The sequence below is a fragment of the Abramis brama genome (genome assembly GCF_963993115.1).
Source record: "Abramis brama genome assembly, chromosome: 16".
NCBI lineage: Eukaryota > Metazoa > Chordata > Actinopteri > Cypriniformes > Leuciscidae > Abramis > Abramis brama.
The window spans coordinates 2,215,032-2,237,828 of NC_139978.1; the positions used below are offsets into that span (position 1 = coordinate 2,215,032).

Here is a 22,797-nt window from a genome sequence, read left to right on the forward strand (position 1 = left end):
CACACAGGTGTACAATATACAACAAACAAATGTAATTTAATAATTATAATTTCTAAAAATAAGTAACCTGAAGACAAACGCAGACCTATTCAAACTAACATAAATTATACTAATAAAAATTAAACTGTGTCTGTAGGCATTTTCATCTCTGCATCACCAAGTTACACCTTTCTCATGCTACATTATGGTGTCAAAACACTATGGCAATAGGAAGCTTATCTAGGCTGTCAACTATTACATGCCTCTGGGTGTGATACTATTTTTCCTAGCAGATGTTAAAGGTGCTTGAAGCTGCCTGTCTAGTCTCTTTGCTTTGTGGAAGCTGATTTCCCTCAATGGAGCTGGTCTGACTTCTTTCCTGCTGATGTCTTTCCACATGCACACTCCAGATGTAACTGCTGCTTTCTCAGTCCTTCCCATCCTAACATAGAGCTCAACTTTGAATAATATTGCAGCTGCATGACTGCAGCATGACCCAAGCCTGAAATTTCACAAAAACATAATAAACTTACTGGCTGATCAATAATGTTATGACCAGGGCTTGAAAGTAACATTTGCTTTCAGCCAAATTTCGTCTCGGACTATGAAGTAAGTAAACATCTGACTTACTACGCGTGTATACGACCTAAGCCTAAACAGGTTTTGAATGTAACTGAATGATATTGGCTGACTGCTGACATTTTGAACACTGTTGGCACTGTGTATTTCGTGAAAATTGTAGTTTCAAACCCTGGTTATGAGAACATATGAGAATATGTAAAGGAGAGTAGGTTAAGCCTAAGTTAAACCTGAAAGGACAGTAATACTGAAGCATAATTCATCTTTGTATGTCAACTACAAGCCCACAACACCAAATAATAGCCTACTTACCCCACCATACAGGTGCAGTTCGCCGTGAGGACGTAGTTCTCTCGTTGGTTGATTATAACCCAAGCCTCATACATCGTTGTCTTGTGTCCTTGTCTTTGACTAGGAAGAATTTCTGATTTCAACACACAAAACTCTGAGTCTATGTCATGGTATTTGACGTTCTGTACATGACCACAGACAACGTATTCATAAGCATCCAGTGATTTATATGCTCGTAATTTCTCTCGGGTGTACACGCTCGGTTTCTCAACTAAATACGTATATATATCTGGCCACTGTATATTTGGCCATCTGCTAACGTCTTCTATCCACTCCACTATAGTACATGGATCTGGTAGCCGGATACCATTTGATAAAGTCAACTTTTTGAAATAACTTTCTCTGTGTTGCTTAATCCGCTTGCGTAGCTTGACACGCTGCTGATTCTCGCCATACTTCCGTTGCCAATATGCGTGTGCATACGTTGCTACGTCATCATTGTGTACAAACAGTAAAAGGGTCTATTACTAAAAACATACACAAAAACTGATTTTGCACCGGCATTTTGCACTAGTAAATCAAATATGTTCTGATTGGCAGTGATTGAGTCCAGTGTTGGGAGTAACGCATTCAAGTAACAAAATATCTGAATTTCTTTTTCAAATTCCCATTTATTGACTGAGACCTATTCTGTCCTTATGTTGAGAGAAATAATAAGTGCAGAGGCATTGTGTGAACATGATGGTTATTGTAGATCTAGACTAAATACGAGCAAGCATTTACTCATCTCACTTGCACAAAAACATCTACAATATTCCTCAAAATAATACAAATATACTTTATTTATTATTTGACCTCACTTTATTAACCAACGTCTTTGCAGCTGACCCAGTTCAAACATACCAATAAGCAAAAATGACTTTCTTGTTGAAAGCTGCGTCCCAATTCAGAGGCTGCATCCTTCGAAGGCCGCATTCGAAGTCCGATTGCATCTCAGTGGCGCGACGAAGGTTGTCCTAATTCAAAGGATCCTTCAAATGCGGCCTCCAAATGCATCCTTCGTTTCTCATAAAATGAAGGATACATCAGGTGGATCCTTCGCGGCCTTGCCTACCCCAGAATTCATTGTGTGCCAGTGATAACAGGATTTTTTTGAGAGAAATTGCCGAAATACACTTTTAAACGCAAGTATTGGGTTTCAGCTTAGTCAAATATCTAATGATACAAATGTAAAAAAAAAAAAAAAAAAAAAAAAATGTAAGCTGTTCAAATTACATATCTTACTAAGATGCAAGTATATATAGTTTATACTATTTATTATACACAGAAATGGACCATGGTGAACATATTTAGACAGCTTGTGAACCCTCTTTTTTTTTCAGACAGTTTAATATAGGCCTAACTCTCAAAAAAGTCTAGTACAAATGTCACTGCCACTTGTTAATGGCAGCTGTCACAGATGCTAGGTGACAAGAACAGTCCTCCGTAAGCTAGGCCGTCCCATTTAACAACGCTTAGCCTGACCTTCGAAGAATACACCCTTTGAACTGGGACACAGCCAAACTTCCTTCTCCTGGATCCTATTCTTCAACAATCCAGAATGGCTGCAGAGTAGAGTTGTGACGTTCGCGAACGAACCGATTCTTTTGAACGGCTCATAAACATGAACGATGGGAGCCGAGTCGCGGCTGGAGGGGAGCCGTTCTTTCTGTCGTTCTTTTTTTCCCATGCGTGTTTCACACAGATGCACACAAATTAGCTCCTCCGCGAGACAGAACAGTTATAGGGGGAGGGGCGAAACCAGCGCAGGGGTGCTACTGCCTAACAGCATGATGATAGTTGTGCACGCATCCTTGCTATCAAAATGTTCTTTTGTGATACTGTTCTTGTATAGAAATTTTTCACTAAAAGCTGTTTTGCACAGACATTCATTGCAGCTAGGGATGGGACGGTATGGAAATTTAATATCACGATTATAGTGACCAAAATTATCACGATTATCAATAATATCACGGTTTTGTTAAAACGAGATGAAAGTGTTTAAAAAGAGTTGATGCTCACACTTAAGACATTTTTACATGTTTTATATTTGAAAATCAACAAACAACAACTAAAACAAGCAGCTCTATACACTTTTTAAGGCATTTCCTTCCTTATAATGACGGTTGTCAATAGCAACGCATTATAACACAGCGCACATCCATTGTAACGGCCACCTAGTGTTAAGTAGTGTTCATGACATGAATTTGGATGTGCCTTTAAGATAACTTCTTCTATGGCGTACGTTATTGCATGCATGCTGTTTTTATGTGAGCGCGCACGCACAGGGAGAGTGAGAATGCTCGCGCAAAGAGGAAGATGACCGCTCTACTTGCTGACCGTTGTTTTATTATAATGTGTTTACTTCCACTTTGATTTGTCGCGTGTTTTAGAGTGTTTTCTTTTCCCTTTTAACATTCGCTCTTCGACATGTATGAAGAGTGTGCTTAACTGAGAGAAAACATCTATAAAAGTCTCGTTGAACTACCAGTTCATTTGCACTGTCATGTATTCTTCATCTGGGCAGACTTCAAACTCTCTGACAGACGTTACAACATGTATCACAACGGACGCGCTTTCACGTTTCATTCAAATAGGCTACAACTTGCCGTCTTGCGTCTCCGTTTTTAATTGTATTGAAAATTAAATCAGAGTTGATTTATTGTTTACAGAGTTTGATAATATTGTTGTGATCATTTTGTCTGAACGATTGTTTTGTACGCTGTAATAATGGATTTATAAACAGATAAGATTTAAAACATTTATCTCAATTCAATGTCCCCGTAATTATGTGGTAAAACGTGTATAATGAATAAATTATTATCCCTTAAATGTCACTCTTAATAGTCTTGTTTGAACTTGTTTATTATTTGTCTTTGGCTAAGCCTGCTGCGAACTTTTCTTTGCGGAAGCTTCACGTTTAGGCTATTTCAAGTGATTGATATAAAATAATTCAACTTAAAACAACATTTTATGCCCAATTATTGCCCAGACGTAGTTTTGGTATTAAGGTCAAAGTTAACTTGCCTTGCATTCGCTATACAACAGTCGGTGATGGTCACACAAGACGACTCGGCAGATCTGAAGTTTCCCCCTATTGCAGCGACTTCTTGTGCATGTTCTGCTGACATGGTGACCATCCTCGATTAAGTTTCCCTCAGGACTTTTGTTAAAGCCAAAATATGACCACACCTCAGAATTGATTATTTTAAAAGGCTGAAAAATCTCCCGAGCACGGTCACTGCCTTCCGCAATTCCTTCTTGAATAAAAAATAACATTGCGCGCTGCGCCTGCGTCAGACTGTTGCTGGCTGAACAGGATATAAAATCACGATAATCAAACACGGTTTTAATGATAATTAAATTTTAAACGATATTACTAACCGTCAGTACATTTTATCGTGGTTTATCGTGAAACCGGTAATCGTCCCATCCCTAATTGCAGCCCACTTTGTTATTGTTCATTTAAGACTTGAAGGGGCTGATGTCCTATTTGCAAAGTTTACAGTAGTAATAGTAGTAATAGTGGACTGTATGTAGACATTTCCATTTTATTTATTCTAATTTTATCTACAGTATATATTTAAAACTTTAAATATTTTTTGTTTTCTATCAAAATGTTCTTGTGTGATAACAATGTTCTTGTGTGGAAGTGTTTGTAGTAAAAGCTGTTTTGCACAGAAATTCATTGCAGCCGGCTTTGTTTTTGATGTTTATTTGTGAGTAGGTATTGTATGAATAACATAAGTCAACGTAGCTTTACACATACACACACTTTGTACTAAAGGTAAATCCAAAATAGTGATGTCACTAAGCAGAGGGATGTTGTGCAACCCTATGGAATACAGAGGTGGACAGTAACAAAGTACATTTACTTGAGTACTGTACTTAAGTACACTTTTTGAGTATCTGTACTTTACTTGAGTATTATTTTTTCTGGAAACTTTTTACTTTAACTTCACTACATTTGAAAGACAAATATTGTACTTTTTACTCCACTACAATTCTGTCAAGGTCCTTGAGTAGAAAGTAACATCAGTCAGTGGATGATTTTGGTTGCAGGGGTTGCATTTTGGTTGGAAATGAAAGTCGGGTTGACGTCAGAACCCTGCATCTGATTGACATCAGAACCCGACGTCAGATTGACGTTGGATATTGATTGAAAATAAAAGTCGGGTTGACGTCAGAACCCGACTGATGTTGGTTTCTGACGTCAACCCGATTTTCATTTTCAACCACAATACAACGTCTGTCCAACCTTGGAGATCAATGTCAATTTGACATTGGATTCTGACATAATTCTGACAATTTTCATTTTCAACGTTGGGTTTGGTCTTCTAAATGCGACTTTTGTCACTTTTTTGGAGCACACTAGCTTATAGATAACAGTAAGGCTAACATATTCATACTAAAAGCCAAAAAACTTTAAATAGGGCAATATTTGAGGGAACAGCCATTTGGGTGTCCGAAACCATTGTGGACGTTATTGAGTGACTTATTCAATCTCACATTCAATCTCACATTCAATTCCACTACTGGAACTGTGTTCTAGAAATAAAATTGATATTGATATGAGGGTAGGAAGGCAGGCGTAGATTCAGAGGCATACGGTACTTTAAGTATTACATACAACAATGCAACAATAATAAAACAATGCATTGACATTTGCTTTTTACTTTTGATACTTAAGTATTTTTAAAAACTAGTACTTCTGTACTTTTACTTAAGTAAAAATAGGTCTTTACAACTTTTACTTGTAACGGAGTAATATTTGACCAGTAGTATCTGTACTTTCACTCAAGTAAGGAAGTTGTGTACTTCGTCCACCTCTGATGGAATATAGTCCACACATGACAAATGAGGTAATAATCAATATTTCAGAATAATTCAAACTCAGATATTGGTGTGTGATATCTGAGTTTTAATTATTTGACTACAAATCTCACCTCATCATTCCTCCCAGTGATTATTTCCAGGATAAACTGAGATGCCCCCAAGCTGGCTTCTTAAAACTGACTAAATATTTAAAAAGAGCCAAAAGAGCCGTTCTTTTGAACGGCTCTTTGAAAGGAACGGATCGCCAAGATCCGGATCCCCTCAAAGAGCCATAAATCCCATCACTACTGCAGAGCTGAAAGGTTTGTTTGAGCTGCGCCCTCTACTGTACAGCCGTGAATTTGCATTTCCTTCAGCCTGAGGATTATTCATTTAACTTTTGCCGAAAAACAAAACAAAATAAAAAAAACAGGCAAGCCCAGCCAAGGTGAGAAAAAGTAACATAATTCCATAAAAAGTAATTCAATTATTTACTTTTTTAGGGAGAGTAACACACAATATCGTAATGCATTACTTTTAAAAGTAACTTTCCCCAACACTGATTGTGTCACATTTTCACACATTTTCAGTGTGGACACACAAATTACTTGTCACTAGAAGTGTGTTACATCATGTCTGGTTAGGAAATAGTGTTTAAAATGTGTGTGAAAACATTCCCCCATCATGTAAAACCCCTCAAAACGCATGTGCAGTTAGATACAACTCTGTCCAGATAAATCATTCAGTGATGGGTAAAGTGTTGGACCTCCATCCAGTGTGGTAGCTCCCTCGTTGATGATTGGCAGTCCTTCTCCAGCAGCCGTGTATCCCCGCAGGTGGAAGCGGTAACGGCTGCGAGGGTCCAGCTTTAACTTGAAGTGATTTTTGCTGTGGTCACTAATCTTTTCTACCAGCATAGGGCTGTCTTCATTATCAACTGCAGAGAAATGGGGGGAGACAACAAATGTGTAAAAAATATTGTTTTAAACATTGGTTGGTGAGTTTATATTAAGTAGTTATAGTTGTTCAAAAATTTTAACTTAAAATTTTAAGGCATTCTGGGCATTTTTGAGCATACAATCTATACAATTGCTAAGGTGTTTCTGAGTGTTTTTGTGTATTTATATAATAGACTTTATATAAAGAAAGATGGTGCACTCGTATTACTTTAACTGAGAGAAAGTGCAACATGCAAAATGGTGGAATAAGTCCCGCCTTCTAAAGAAAAGAGCCATTCCCCTATCGGTAATGTTTATCGCATCACTGCAGCTGCCGTGCCGTTAGAAGCTCCGGTTCCTATAGAAACAGTCAGTGTTCTGAGATGCATGCTTAGGACTACGCATGCGAAAAATGCTGTTTTTTGTCATGATTTGAGCGTTTAGAAGCAAAATTTATGAGACCGTTTTCATTGGTGATTTCAAATATGAAATTTAATCATAATCTTGGCAAACAGTTTTGGAGAACTTGATGTTTCCTCATTCAAAGAGATTGGAGTTGAACTTGCATGCCCGAGAGGCGTTTCAAAGATGACCGCCAAGTGAAATGACTTGTCTTAAGCCGAGGACACACTTAACGACTGTAAGGCCGATTATAAGTGTAATTTGATACTTATGACTGATCATGGCCAAACGCGCTGAGTCAGAGATAGTTGTGTTCAGTCGTTGTTCACAGTCGGGGTTTTAAATCTGCTCCAGTCGTTGGAAACAGTCTGTAAATGTGTTCAGTTCAGTCTTAGAATGTTTCAGCTAGTCGTTAAAGGTGCTCTAAGCGATGTCACGCATTTTTTAGGCCAAAACATTTTTTGTCACATACAGCAAACATCTCCTCACCATCCGCTAGCTGCCAGTCCCCTGAACACACTGTAGAAAAACGCGGTCTCTGTAGACACCACAGGCTCCACAAACGGCAACAAAAACAAACTGGGCTAACCCGCACCACAAAACATAACAAACTGTTCCAGCCAGTAACCGACAAGGAGGATTTGGGGGGTTAGTGCGCGGATGAGGAGGAGGGAGGGTCTAGCAAGCCTCCATTTTGTTTGACAATACTTTAAACGTCAACAAGAAGTGACGTCACCCAACATCACTTAGAGCACCTTTAAGTGTGTCCCCGGCATTAAAAGGATTTTGTTTATATGCAGTTGCTTAGATATTCTGAGTGGTTTTTTTTGTTGTTGTTGCTAAGCAGTTGCTAAGATGTTTTGAGAGTTTTTCTGAGTTGCTATGCAGTTGATAGGGTGTTCTAGGTGTTGCTGGGGTGCTGAGTGTTTTAGTGTGTTGCTATGCAGTTGCTAAGATCTTATGGGTGGTAGTTCAAATGTCATATATATTGTTAAGGTATTTTGAAAGTGTTTTGTTTGTTGCTAAGCAGCTAGGTTGTCCTAGGTGGTTTCCAAGCTGTTGCTATGCAGAGGCTTAGTGTTTTGGGGTTGCTATGTAGTTGCTAAGGTATTTTGACAGTTTTTTGAGTTGCTTGCTATGCAGCTGATAGTGTGGTTTCTAGGTGTGGTTTCTAAGGAGTTGCCAAGGTGTTTTGAGTGCTTGGGTGGTTACTAGAGCATTGCTAGGTGATATCTAGGGTGTTCTGATTAGATGCTTGCTGGTTTTTTACTTAGCCAAGTCAAAAGAGTGTCTAGACATAGATTGGTTCCTTCCTTCAATGTAAATCTCTGGGATTTTTTTCAACCATTGTAGTGTATACCAGGCAAAAATCCCTCTCCTCAACAAACTGCTTCTAATAATCCTGATGAGAATGAATCAGGCTGTTAGTTCACACACCTTGTTGATACTGTAATATGTATCCTTTCAGGACTCCATTTGGCTGGTTGGGCGCAGACCAACGCAGTATCATTTCTGTCTCTGATGGGCTTTCCAGCAGTAAAAATGATGGAGGACCAGGTACTGAAAAAAATGGATGACAGAATTTGAAGCCCTCACCTTTCTTCAACTATTTTTATTTTTTGTCTCACGTTCTTACCTCCTTCTGGAGTGTAGAAAGTGAGGGCTTCAGACTCGGGTCCTTCTCCTTTATGATTAAAGGCACTTACAGTCAGTGAGTAATGGGAGTAGGGCTGCAGATCTCCCAGAATCTTCTCATCCTCGTTACTGTCCGTTGTCACAACTGAGATGTTTGTCGGCCTACCCTCCCTAACACGCTCCCGTCTGAGGTGTCTGCTTTCTGGGCCAAAGTGCTTCAGATAAATCTATAGGATGGATGATAGACAATTTGTTGAAGAGATTTTACATCTTACATTTTTAAATTTTTGGCTGAGTTTAATACAACAGTATGTTACCTTGTAACCCTGCAGACGGCCCCTCACAGTTTCTCTGTTCACGGCCGCCCATGTCACTTTAATAGCAGTGCTTTTGATCAGAACCACTCCCACATCCAGAGGGGCCTCAAGAGGGACTGACAGGGAGAAAGAGCACCCACACTTTGATTCCCTTAAAAACATCTGTCTCAGGATTAACTAAAATCATTGTTCAATTGGGGTGAATTGAGATCACCTTACAGGAAGATGTCAGGAAAAAGGGCTCACAATAGCAGCAAAAATATACAACATGAAAAACTCACTCTCCTCTCCAGAGAATCCAATGGCGGTTTTGGGCTCTGGACCTTCTCCCATTATATTAACAGCTTGCACTTTAATCTCAAAGGCAGAGAAGTTGCCCACATCTGTGACGGTGAAGGGTGGAGAGGTGACGTCTTTGGTGTGCCAGGACGGACCGCTGCCCAAAACCTTCCTCCACATCACTTTGTAGCGAAAATCTGGGCCATTGAAACTACGCCTGTCCAACTCCTACAAGAACAAAGATTCAGTCTTGAGCTAGAATGTATCTTTCTGTGAATAATGAGAATTTCAAAACATTGGCAACAAGTACAGGGATTCCTTTTTTTTATCAGTTTATTTACATTAACTGTCCGGACGAACTGATTCACTAGAATGAATCAGACTTTCCAACGCTACACGAGAAAGATTGGATCGTTTAGGATGAACTAATTCACTATAATGAATCAAACTTTCCAACATTACACATGAGAGAGAGTGGGATGACTGTTTAGGATGAACTAATTCAGTAGAACTAATAATACTTTTCTAACACTACATATACTCTATATATGAGAAAGAGGACGATTTAAGATGAACCAGTTCACTCAAATGAATCTAATTTTTACCAATTTGAGAGAGAGAGAGAGAGAGAGAGAAGAATAAATAGAATAAATCATTCATAACAACATAACTTAAGAGAGAGAGAGACAGCCGTGTATACTGACTTTTTAAAACATTTAAAAAAAAAGTTGGTTATGCTACACCACTACTTGTTGTGCTACCAAAAATGTAGTGATATGTACATTATATGGATTCCTTTTATCTAACTTTTTGTCAATTTTCAAGCTTCTGTTCACTTTCTTTTGTGTTCCATGGGGAAAAAAACAAACAGGCTTGGAACGACATGAAGTGAATGCATTAAGACAGAATCATTTTTGGTCTGAATTGCGCAGCGCACCTTCCATGTGATGACAAGAGTGCCTGGGTCGGTGGAATCACTGTGCACTCCTTCAGGGTTACTGTCTGGAGCTGTAGAGGACAAATAATAATTTAGTGCCAAGATGTTCTAACATGGCAATAAAACTGTCACTTTACCTCAGCCACACACTGAGAGAAGATACAAACACAAATTCAAAGTGTCATACAATGATTCAAAAGACAAAACAAATGCATCACAATGTAGCGGGACAAGCATTTTCTTTTTCAAGGCAATGTAAGCGTTCACACACTCGCACACACATGCAATGTTAACTCACGAGCAGCTGGTGTGGAATAAGCCTCCGTTTCCTTGCTCGGGTCACTCTTGCCGATGTCATTGATGGCGATGATTCGGAAACGGTAAGAAATGAAGGGCATCAAGGGAAGGGTAGTTCGCTGAATGCTGCCTGACACACGGCTTATCTCCTCCCATTCCTTTCTTTCAGATCCTGTCTCCTCGAACTCAATCAAATACTCTAGACACAAACATGTGTGTATATATATATATATATATATATATATATATATATATATATATATATATATATGTAAAACAGGAAATGACACTGATTTTATATAGACTAGCCCCCAAAAAGTATTTGGACACTTCAAACACACTTAAAAATGTATGAATGCCACTGCATTAGATGAAAAATATTAAGTCAAATAGCATTTTTTTTTTATAGAAAGCACACTTTTCAAGTATAAGATTTGTTTTTGTTTTTTAAATTATGGTTTCCCAAAATGGGGTTTGTGAGTTGATGAAACGCTAATAATGAAATAAATCAATCATACAAAATGTGAAATTAAAACAATTAATAAAACATATAAATAAAAACAAATTAAAAGGAAACACTTAGTATTTTTGTAAAATATTTATTGAAAAAATTTAGACAAATATTTTATTTGTTTAACTGTATGTGAAGTGACTAGTTACCAACATCAGAGAAGAAAAATGTGTACCTCAAGTAAATATTTTAAGTCTGGCTGACAAAAAAAGAAAGAAAAGGGAATCCCTGTGCAAACTGAGAAAATGTGGTTTGATATTGATGTGATATTTTGTTATTGAGCACAATGACATTTATTTTAAGTGTGGTTTGAGTGTCCAAAAAACTTTCAAATCTTTGTTAAACCATCAATTTATACAGCATTTGACATTTAAAGGGGGGGGGATACAAATAATGAACATGTATCAAATAAAAACTGCATACACAAACTGTATGTATTGCATAAACACAGGGAAAAAAAAAAAAAACATATATTGTAACTGTACCTATCACAGGGCTGTTGTGATCATCTCCAGGTGTCCAGCTGAGAGTGACACTGCGTTCTTTAGGTTCGGTCATTTGTATTTGGGTTGGAGAGTCTGGTCGATCTGGTGAATGAGGGTTGACAAAGAGGTCAAGGGGTAAGATAGACTGGTGACATAGATATATATACTAGATGTCGCCTTGGCTACGGCAGTTCATTGGAACGAATGTCTTCAATGCGACATCTAGTGTATATATATCTATGCACCAGTCTGCGCACACGTCACACAGCAGGAAGCGCCCGCGCCCTCAGATCACTTGGATGTGGTTGTGTTATAAGAGGTAAAAATGATATAAATACTGTTCGTTTTCTCACACAAACCGCTCGTTTCGTGTCTTATGCCATCAATGTGTACTTACGATGGGGAATTGTTTTAATTTGGACTTTGTGCATGCTCTTTGAGACAGTGACCACAGACCTGCATTATATGACTGACAGACAAGAACGGTTTGACCTAAAAATATCAAAATTGAAACTACTGCGGAAAAAAAGACACCTACATCTTGGATGCCCTTGAGGTAAGCTAAAACATACCAAAACTATCCCTTTAATGATCCGCAGCACCACTGACTTCAGTTAAGTTTCTCACTAAACCTCAACAATGTTCTGAAGCAAGTGCCTCTGAATCACCTCAACACTCACTCGATTAGTTCCAGGAAACGGAATTTCGTCCATATCATGAGAAACTCCCAAGTGAAAAGATGGAAATGAAGAGCACGGTGTAAAGCGTCCAGAGACCCGAGATGATATCTAAGTGTCTGTTGTTTTACGGATGAGTGGCCCGTGAAAGAATTGGAGAACAGGAAGAAAATTAGACTTGAGGAATGAATAAGAGAGGCAGACAGCGAGAGCATAAAGCATTAGTGATGTAATCTACTGACAGAGTCACTGAGGCTATTAACAAGTGCTTATACTGGACACATAACAACACTGATGTCTGGGAATGGTTACAGTGATCCCTCACTATGCACCTTATATCCTCATCTATCTATCAATCTATCTATCTATATCTCTATCAATCTATAAGAAGAAGAAAAAATACAGATTTAAAAAGTAAACTGTTCAAAAATGAAAGTAATCCCTGGTGATGGACCATTTTATGGGCCATGAACCATTAAAACTGGGAGGCATGGCCACACCTCACCCATCTACCGTAGATAATCATTCATTTTAAAAGACTCCTGCCTTAATGCACCCTCAATTAAAAACAAAAAAAATTATCATTCCCACAGTTCTAAATATAACAAACAAATATCTCAGCTGATCAGTTTGGGCTGATTCCTTTCCTAAGTAAAGCTAATTACCAGGGGCGTAGAATTTAGTAGGGACGCTAGGGACGTGTCCCTACCAATATCCAGTGACACTGATATATCCTTAGCAATAATTTCGATCAAAACTTAAAATATATTTATATTGATGTCCCCGTCCCCACCAATTTCAAAATCAAACCTACGCCACTGCTAATTACAACTACCAGCATCTAACCCTAATGAGGATTGGATGCTTTACTGTATTTGCAAGGGCATTTTTAGAGGTATAGCAAACAAGTGCACATAAACACACATTTGCTCTTCTGTCATGGTGTGAACTTTCTATTGACTTGCTTTTATATAGATTTTTTTTATATCTCTTAACCCTCACAGAAACTATTTTGACATTATTTGTTGTTAATATGAGGTTTTACTATCCTCGTGACAACATTTGCTCCAACAGTGAAGGCAAATCCTGACTTCCCCACCACCACCTAGATTGCATTAATCCTTTAAATAAAACAAAATGTTATGATTACACTGTTTGGAGGTGAAACAAAGAAAACACATGATGCCAGCTCAGACACCTGGACTGTAGTTCAGCTGGCCAACAAGAGGCACACTAGAGATAACAAGATGCTGGCAAAGCAGAGCTAAAATAAACTCCCTCCCTATCTAGCCATTTTCTTTCCTTTGACTTCAACCACCCTTTGCAAGACTGCTTGGTACTGCAGTCCCAACAACTTAATAAGAAAACAAACGCGCTGAATGTCTGAAAACTGCAACATGGCAGGGAGACAGAAACAGAACGTTAGCATATGGGCCGGACTCGGTCAGACATATTAATGTGGGTGTGTCAGGGCTCTCCAGTGTCACGCATTGAGCATGACAGTCAATTCAATTCAATTCATTTCAATTCAATTCAATAAAGCTTTATTGGCATGACAAAAATACATTTGTATTGCCAAAGCATGAAAACAACATATAAAATGATTTTGAACATTTAGTACAGAAAATAATAATAATAATTCAATTAAATAAACATAATAAATAAAAATAGTAAAACAGTTTATAAACATTTCAAAATTCTGTGAACAACTTAGAATTCAGTGTGTAAGTGTTTGTTTGTTTTGTGTACGAGCGTGTGTGTGTGTGTGTGTGAGCGCATCACTGATTGGTCGTCAACTCTCTCTTTTTGTGACAGGCATCAATGTATCTTGCCGCTAGTGTGATACAATCTCTTTTTTCACTTAATAGATGTTGGAATTGTGTTTTGTTGTTCAATTTCAGGAAGTTAGGGCAAAGTTTTTCAAATTGTGTGTAAAAAGTCCCTCTAATGTCCTCATAGTTGGGACAGCTGGTGAGAAAGTGTTGCTCTGTCTCCACCTCCACCTGACAGTCTCTCATTTCGGTCTTTTGTCATGCACTCCCGCCACACATTGTATTTTTCACGCAGAAAAAGGCTGGGGTAATGTCACTCTTGCCTGTCTTCAAAACTTGAGAGCCCTGGTGTGTTGTCGATCTCAATGATCACATCCATCGTGTCTATGTTTCCCATTTAAAGGTCACTAATTGAAGTCAAGAGAAATCGTGACCTTTCATGCAGATGTAATTTTTCACTGACATCTCATTCTGGTGCATTTCTGTTTTGTTGTTTTCATAATCTAGTCTTTTTCCTCTTCTTTTGTGTGTGTGTGTGTGTGTGTGTGTGTGTGTGTGTGTTGGAGGGGCGGGAAAGAGAGATGCTCTGTTACACTGATACATGACTGCAATCTTAAATTGCAGATGTACAATAATAGCAACAAACCTAGTGCTGTTAATAGATTTAGGAAGCTTGTAGAAGCTGCTGTTTTTACAGTTCCTGCTCAGGTGGGTTTCAATCACTGTGCGCTTGACTGTTCTTTCCAATCAGGCCTGTACTAGGCATTCAGGTCAATAGTATAATCAATTGAGCAATTAAACTCGCTTATAACTGCTCATTCTGCACTTTTTATCTCACATTCACCTAACAATAAGCCATAGCAAACATTATAATTCTGCAAAAATCAATGAAAAAAAACACGCGCACACACACTCGCCATGCACTTAACATTTAATTTAATGTCAAATCCTGTACTCACATTTGGATGGGATGTTGATCATGGTGTCCCCGGGCTTTGGAGCCACAGACAGCAGGAGGAGAGGGAGCAGGAGAGCAGCACATCGCCCCCTGCTGCCCACCTGAAAAATGAAAAAAAGACTCAGTGGTAAGTAAATATTTAACGCAGCATCCGTTTTTTTCTGTCATCCTTTGGCTGCATGGCGTTACGTTATATGATGCGCTTTTATTCTTGCTAATGCTTTTAAACCATTCAACCCATATCTTAGGCTACTTATTTTATAAAACTTTAAAAGCGGAAAGCGCATCACTATGGGGTTATTATTGTTGCAATATTCCAAATAAATAGATTAATATTCACAAATAAATGTAGTTTCATAAAAAATGATCAAATTGAAGCGAGAACGTGCTACGATTGGCCAGCTCGATGTGGCCGTTATCTGATTGGCTTGAGTAGGTATGGAGCTAGAATTGTCTCTTTATTACATGCGAGAAAATAAATGATCTGAGAGAAAAAAAAAAGTTTGAGAGAAAAGGTTTTCATACCAATAGCAAAAAATAATAATATTTGAGACTAAAAAAAGTTTTGAGAGAAAGTATTTTCTCATAGAACATAAAAAAATATACATTTAAAATTTTTAAAATTATTTCTGAGAAAAAAAATCTCTCTCAAAATACTTTGAAAAAAACTCAAGTATATATTTTTGCTATCAGTGTGAAAACATTATCTAAAAAAAAAAAAAAAGTGTTTCTCTCAAAACGCTTTTCTTTGCTCTTGATGCAATTTCTTGCTCTCGTGTCAGGATTTTGCTTTCACTGTGAAAATTGTGTCATGGGCGGGGCCACGTTCCTATTGGCCAGTCGGGTGAGCATCGTCTTGTCTTGGGAGTCGAACTCCTATGAGTCGAACTGAATCATTATATGTTCGGTTCACCGGCATAGATGCCGCCTCTGCCTTAGTTGAGCACGGACACTCCAGTGTTTGGGTAAGATGATGAGGGCTGTAGTACTCGAGTCCGGTCTTGGACTCAAGACCGTTTTTCTGTTGTCTCGGACTCGCTGGTATTCGGACTCGGACTTGTCTCGGCCACTGGTCTTGCCAAATATGGCTTTTGGTCTCGACCGAGTCCAGGTTTCTTTATTATGTTCCCAGTAATAACGTATTATTGTAGTATGCTTCCCGCAGACTTCCGCAGAAACCTCCGTAGATGAGGACCTGCGCGTGTGTTATTTATTTTCTACTATTTGCTACTGCAATACCGGCGCATAGCTGAAATAACAGATCCGTCTATTCACTGCCGATCATAATATCAAATTGCTATATGGACTAGTGACTGTGAAAGATATGGGGTGAGATTTCGGTCACAATTCTGCGCGCGCAAGATCACATTTTGAGCGTGCAAAAGGGCATTTCGCACGCGCGTGAACTGAGTTTTGCGGAGAAATGTTCGTCTCGCAGATAAGAAAATATTGCGAGCGAACGAAAATCAATTTTGCATTTAAAATAAGTATTTAGATGTGCGCGGACATTCTCTTTTCACTTTCTTGCTCCTTTCATACCAGCCGTGAGCGCTCTCTAAGCGCAGACGGCTCGCTTGCTCAACACAACCCAGCGTTACAATATGCCATAATTCCAGCCAATCAGAGACGAGACTGCTAAATTCTGATTGTCTGGCTTGAAAACCAATCACAAGACTCCCTGCATCACCGACTGCGGAAGAGAACTAGTGCAGTTGAGTAAAGTTGGCAGTAAATTCACAGATTCGAACTTCCCGGGTCAATAACTCGTGAGCTAAACGTTGTTACTGCACAAATAACACCTCTTTTTAATCGTAGTAATGTAGACAAGCAGCTACAACCTAATTTTCCTCCAAACGAGCTTTCCCTCGTAGTGGACAAAATACATTGATCTCTATGCGCAGACGGCAGTGAGACAGATCCGAAGGGACCGTCTGAAAAGTGCAAAACCCGAAAAGCGTTACTATGAAAACAGTCAATAACTTCACTGTCACACACTATAGTGTCATCAAATTCAGTTCACACATCACTGCTGTCCTGATGGTTATACTACAACACTTATTTTGAATAAATATCGTTTTGCATATTTTTTATGATTATTATTTATGAAAAATATTCAAAAACTTCACTGTAATTCACTGTATTGTTGGCAAATTCAGTTCACACATCACTGCTGTCCTGATGGTGGTTATACTACAAGACTTATTTTGGGAAAAATATAGATTTTAAATTGTATATACTATTGTAAATGTAGAAGTTTTATGATTTTTATGAAAAATATTCAATAACTTCACTGTAATTTACTGTATTGTTGCCAAATTCAGTTCACACATCACTGCTGTCCTGAAGGTTATACAACAACACTTATTTTGGTAAAATATATATTTTAAATTGTATATACAATTGTACTGTAAATGTATAATTTTTATGATTTTTATGAAACTATTCAATAACTTCACTGTAATTAACTGTATTGTTGCCTAATTTAGTTCACACATCACTGCTTTCCTGAAGGTTATACTACAACACTTATTTTGGAAAAATATATATTTAAAATTTTATACAGTTGTAAATGTATAAATTTTATGATTTTTATGAAAAATATTCAATAACTTTACTGTAATTCACTATATTGTTGTCAAATTCAGTTCACAAATCACTGCTGTCCTGAAGGTTATACTACAACACTTATTTTGGTAAAATATATATTTTAAATTGTATATACAATTGTAAATGTATAATTTTTATGATTTTTATGAAACATATTCAATAACTTTACTGTAATTCACTGTATTGTTGCTAAATTCAGTTCACACATCACTGCTGTCCTGATGGTTATACTACAACACTTATTTTGGGGAAAATATATTTTAAGTTGTATATACAATTGTACATTTGTGATTTTTTTTATGATTTTTATGAAAAATATTTAATAACTTCACTGTAATTCACTGTATTGTTGCCAAATTTAGTTCACCCATCACTGCTGTCCTGATCGAATCTGTGAATTTACTGCCAACTTTACTCAACTGCACTAGTTCTCTTCCGCAGTCGGTGATGCAGGGAGTCTTGTGATTGGTTTTCAAGCCAGCCAATCAGAATTTAGCAGTCTCGTCTCTGATTGGCTGGAATTATGGCATATTGTAACGCTGGGTTGTGTTGAGCAAGCGAGCCGTCTGCGCTTAGAGAGCGCTCACGGCTGGTATGAAAGGAGCAAGAAAGTGAAACTTTGCACACGCGAAAGAGAACGTCCGCGCACATCTAAATACTTATTTTAAATGCAAAATTGATTTTCGTTCGCTCGCAATATTTTCTTATCTGCGAGACGAACATTTCTCCGCAAAACTCAGTTCACGCGCGTGCGAAATGCCCTTTTGCACGCTCAAAATGTGACTTTGCGCGTGCAGAATTGTGAACGAAATCTCACCCCATAGAAAGACTGCTATCAAAGTCTGATGTTCAGCGAGTCTCTGCAAATGAGTGCAGGTTCATGTACTAACGTTACACATACTCAAGTACACGTTCATCTTCAGCATTTCATCGTCAGATACGCTCAGAAACCTATCAAAATAAAAGTTTGGTTTAACGTGAAGAAATTATCACAGATATATTTTACTGGAGTGAAGCTTATTGTCATTTAGTTGCTCAAATGCTCAGTACTAGTACCTAGCAGTGGTAATAGTAGTGGGTTGGTGTTTGTATATCAGTTCTAACACTGCTATTATGAGGTATCACCATATGTCATCATTCTGTTTTCTTTAGATTAGAAGATTATATGATATCAAGGGGAATATATATACTTAAAAATCCTGGGTGTTGTGACCATAGATATCATATATAAACGCTAGATGTCTTGTGCGCGCTGCTGGCCAATGGAGGTCGACGTCCGCACGAGGCGGCCATCTTGCCACAGTGTGCTCGCTCACTCGTTTAATGGTGCATGTACTTTAAAATAACCATAACTTGCTAAATTTTCTACCGATTTTCAAACGGTTTGGTTTGTTATAAACGTCAGAGATGTAGTTATGACACTGCATACATACACTGCATACATATGAATAATTATAACATACATGTTCAAGCATTCGGAATTATACCCACGTTAATAACGTTTGTAAGAAACCAAAACGTTTGTAAATCCGTCAAGATTTCAGCGAGATAAGAGGATTTGTGTGCATGCTGATCATTCACCTTAATTCACAGCTTCACTGTGACAAGATGGCCGAACGGTGATGCCAGAAGTGACTGCGCCATAAGACATCTAGCGTTTATATATGATATCTATGGTTGTGACACTGTTTTTGCTTTTAGATCAACAAATAATAACCCAAAATGATTGTCTTGATAATGTCATGCATAAGACTTTTTTTCCTGTCCTGTCCTGGACTCGGTCTTGACTCGGACTCGAACCTCTTTGGACTTGGTCTTGACTTGGACTCGACTAGTCCTGGTCTTGGACTCAACAAAGGTGGTCTTGACTACAGCCCTACACACACAACTCGATGGGTAGCTGGCTGAGCAAGTTCAGCATCACTGAAGATTAAACATAAAAAAATAGCACTCATATTCAAGAATGAATGTGTATTATATAGCCATCATGCTAGGTAAACTTGCAAACCTGCCTGGTTTATACTATTCTTAAATCAAATGCCAAATGAATGTTTTGATTGTTTCACTCCTTATTTAGTGAGTAGTGAGCTAGTTTCTACCTTTGCACTTGCTAGCCTCAAAGCACCTGAAGAGTACTGCTGAACTTGCTCAGCCAGCTACCCATCGAGTTGTGTGTGTCATCATCTTACCCAAACACTGGAGTGTCCGTGCTCAACTAAGGCAGAGGCGGCATCTATGCCGGTGAACCGAACATATAATGATTCAGTTCGACTCCTAGGAGTTCGACTCCCAAGACAAGATGATGCTCACCCGACTGGCCAATAGGAACGTGGCCCCGCCCATGACACAATTTTCACAGTGAAAGCAAAATCTGACACGAGAGCAAGAAATTGCATCGAGAGCAAAGAAAAGCGTTTTTTAGAGAAACACTTTTTTTAATGTTTTCACACTGATAGCAAAAATATATATATTTGAGAGTTTTTTTCAAAGTATTTTGAGAGAGATTTTTTTTCTCAGAAATAATTTTAAAAATTTCAAATGTATATTTTTTTTATGTTCTGTGAGAAAATACTTTCTCTCAACTTTTTTTAGTCTCAAATATTATTATTTTTTGCTATTGGTATGAAAACTTTTTCTCTCAAATATTCTTTTTTCTCTCATGAAATGCTTTTTTGCTATCAGTGTGATAACTTTTTCTCTCAAACTTTTTTTTCTCTATCAGATCATTTATTTTCTCGCATGTAATAAAGACACAATTCTAGCTCCATAGTGTGGGCGGTGGGTGGAGTCCACTTATTTGTGGATTTGTCTGCACGTCAACGCTAGAAGTGTTTCAAAATCCACAGATGCGTGAGGGGATTCACAAATGCACAGGAACCGATTCACTAATAAATGCCAGGCAGAGTTGTGTTTGTAAAATAATAAAACATTTGTAAATATTTTATTTATTTGCAAATCTCATTTTATTTATTTGTGAATTTTATAATTTTTTGTGAAACTCTTTACATTTATTTGTGGATCTTAATCTATTTATTTGTGAATTTGATACATTTTTGTGAATCTCTTTACATTAATTTGTGAATATTAATCTATTTATTTGGAATATTGCAACCATAATAACCCCATACATCACTCATTCCTGGGAATACTTTTGACATCGCAGCCTGACCTTGACGGAAATAAATATCCTACGCCAAAAGTACCAGAGAAAAAGTCTCAGCTGTGCTCAGATCTGTAAACCGTACAGTTGCTTTGGTTTTTCAATCCGTACCCGTTTCACTCCGTGGCTCAAAAGGGACACAACAAAAATAGGGACACACGAGAAAGCCAAAATAGAATGCAAAATGTATTAACAAAACAGAACTATACAGAAAAAAAAGAAAGAAAAACTACGTACATCAGTAACAGTGAACAAATTCATAATCCGTGCACTCTTTCGCAGTCGTTGTTTAGTAAATCGGTCTTTCGCAATAGTTGTTTGTAATATTCAGTTCCTGTGGAAAAATTGTGAAATACTGTTCCAGTAGGTGAAGTTACACAACAATATTCAGTTCACACAGGTCATGTTGTGTAATATTCAGTTCCAGTGAAAATCTGTTCCAGTTAATGGAGTAGGCTATAGAATGGTGATGTGATGTGTAATATTCAGTACCGGTAAACTCCACCCACTGGAACAGTTTCTTACAGTAACTGAATATTACACATCACCTGTTCAGTCTTGAAAACTGTGGCCTATACCTTATTTTAGAAATCAGTTTTTCTGTAGGCTATATTGATTTGTTGTGTATTGTTATGATGAATAACTGTCTTAACTGAATTTTTCTATGATTTGGCGATGGGCTGTGTAATGTATAGGCTAGATGACATGAAACCGCATGTGGTTGAACTGAAACCCCCCCAGGTCTCCCGTATTTTGTTACCCAAATGTTGACAGGTATGCATTATAGCCTACATGTAATAGAGCGGCCCGCTCATTTTAAGTTGCCCATCAACATTAAAATTCAGGCTACGCCACTGTTATAGTCAAATTCCCCAATACATCTATTTACGAGACGTATCATTAATGATAATGGTCACATTTCTAATAAGAAAAAAAAAACATAATATGCAACCAAGGCCAAATTATGACAAACAGAAAAGATTAATTCATTACATTAGTAATCGTTATAGATCTTATTGATCTTATGACTTTCTTACCTTTCCTTGTGGTTCTTGAAATGTCGAATGAAATTTGACGTTGTGGTTGTCGTGTCGGATATTCTTGCTTTTTTTTTAATGGCACGTCAAGTTCAAAGTCCTTATAGACCCTTTTACAGCCCACGTGATCAAATAGTTGCGCGCACATTTTGGCAACGGAAGTGGTGTTGTTCCCCACTGGCTCTAACGTGTTAGCAACTCCGAAAGATAATAAAAAATGCTTGCGTCTGCAGCGCCCACTTTATATCAGGTAAGTTTATCTATGTACTCTTGAGTTTAATGGAAAGCATGGTTTACATTATTGATTGTCTGTAGCCTACGGTGTAGTTTATCAATGCAGCTGAAGTTTGATGACCACATGCAGCTAGTTTCATAAGCTGGTGTTGGATTTGGCTAGTAAACAAACTGTGTGTGTGTGTTATTTGCAGATGAAGCATTATTGGACTCTAGTAATCCTCGTTTACATTAGTGATTGTCTGTTCGATGTAGAATAATATTCAAATGCAGGTAAAGTTTGATAAACTGGCGGTAGATTTGGCTAGTAAACAAACGTGTGTGTGTGTTATTTGCAGGTGAGGTGTCATTGGACTCTAGTAGTCCTGATTTTGTGCCTTCTGTGTTTGTGTACACAAAACCGAGCCAGAACCCTGAAGCAAAGTTGGAGAGGTAAGAATATTTGATTTCCCCCTCTGTTCTATTTAGTTTGTTTTTCTCTCTTGCGTAACTGTACATTTCTGCTGTTTTTATTGTAGGTACCATAGGAAAAGGAGGAGAGATGACAGACCTATAACGGCAGCAAATCTATGTGTTCCTTCTAAAACTCCGAAACAAGAATGCAGCATGGATCATTGTCCAGGTATGAATATATTTCATCTTAACTGATTGATTGTCAGGGTGTGTGTGTGCTCCTGCCAGGCATACTGCTCTAATTGCATATCTGTATATGAGTACACAGGCCCCTGGATGAGTCAAATGCAGACGAAAAATCTCACCCTGTGATCAATAAAGTATCTTCTCTTCTATTATGGAAAAGCTTTGAAAAATCATTGCTAAAATGTGTGAGAACCCCCAATTGTGAAATT

The 22,797-nt window shown here is 37.9% G+C and overlaps 1 protein-coding gene and 1 long non-coding RNA gene across 3 annotated transcripts in view; one reads left to right on the forward strand and one right to left on the reverse strand.

Moving 5' to 3' along the window:
• Window positions 1-125: 125 nt before the first annotated feature.
• Window positions 126-21,854, reverse strand: LOC311066093 (neural cell adhesion molecule L1-like). 2 transcript variants are annotated; one of them, XM_084087090.1, is made up of 11 exons: window positions 21,716-21,803; window positions 20,916-21,012; window positions 14,913-15,012; window positions 11,505-11,606; window positions 10,510-10,707; window positions 10,212-10,282; window positions 9,277-9,502; window positions 8,996-9,111; window positions 8,680-8,905; window positions 8,481-8,603; window positions 126-6,640 (listed from the first exon to the last, which is right to left on the reverse strand). In XM_084087090.1, exons 2-11 carry the CDS (start codon window positions 20,937-20,939, stop codon window positions 6,417-6,419), a joined length of 1,410 nt encoding a protein of 469 aa, XP_083943216.1. In that variant the 5' UTR covers window positions 20,940-21,012; window positions 21,716-21,803; the 3' UTR covers window positions 126-6,416. The 2 variants fall into 2 exon arrangements, with proteins under 2 accessions (XP_083943216.1, XP_083943217.1); XM_084087091.1 differs by lacking the exon at window positions 20,916-21,012 and having other exon boundaries at window positions 21,716-21,854.
• LOC311066128 overlaps window positions 21,851-22,797 on the forward strand; it is a 6,848-nt gene continuing 5,901 nt past the window's right edge. Inside the window, exons 1-3 of the long non-coding RNA XR_014603024.1 lie at window positions 21,851-21,965; window positions 22,288-22,381; window positions 22,468-22,571. This is a non-coding gene — a long non-coding RNA (uncharacterized lncRNA). The remainder of the gene's footprint in view (window positions 21,966-22,287; window positions 22,382-22,467; window positions 22,572-22,797) is intronic.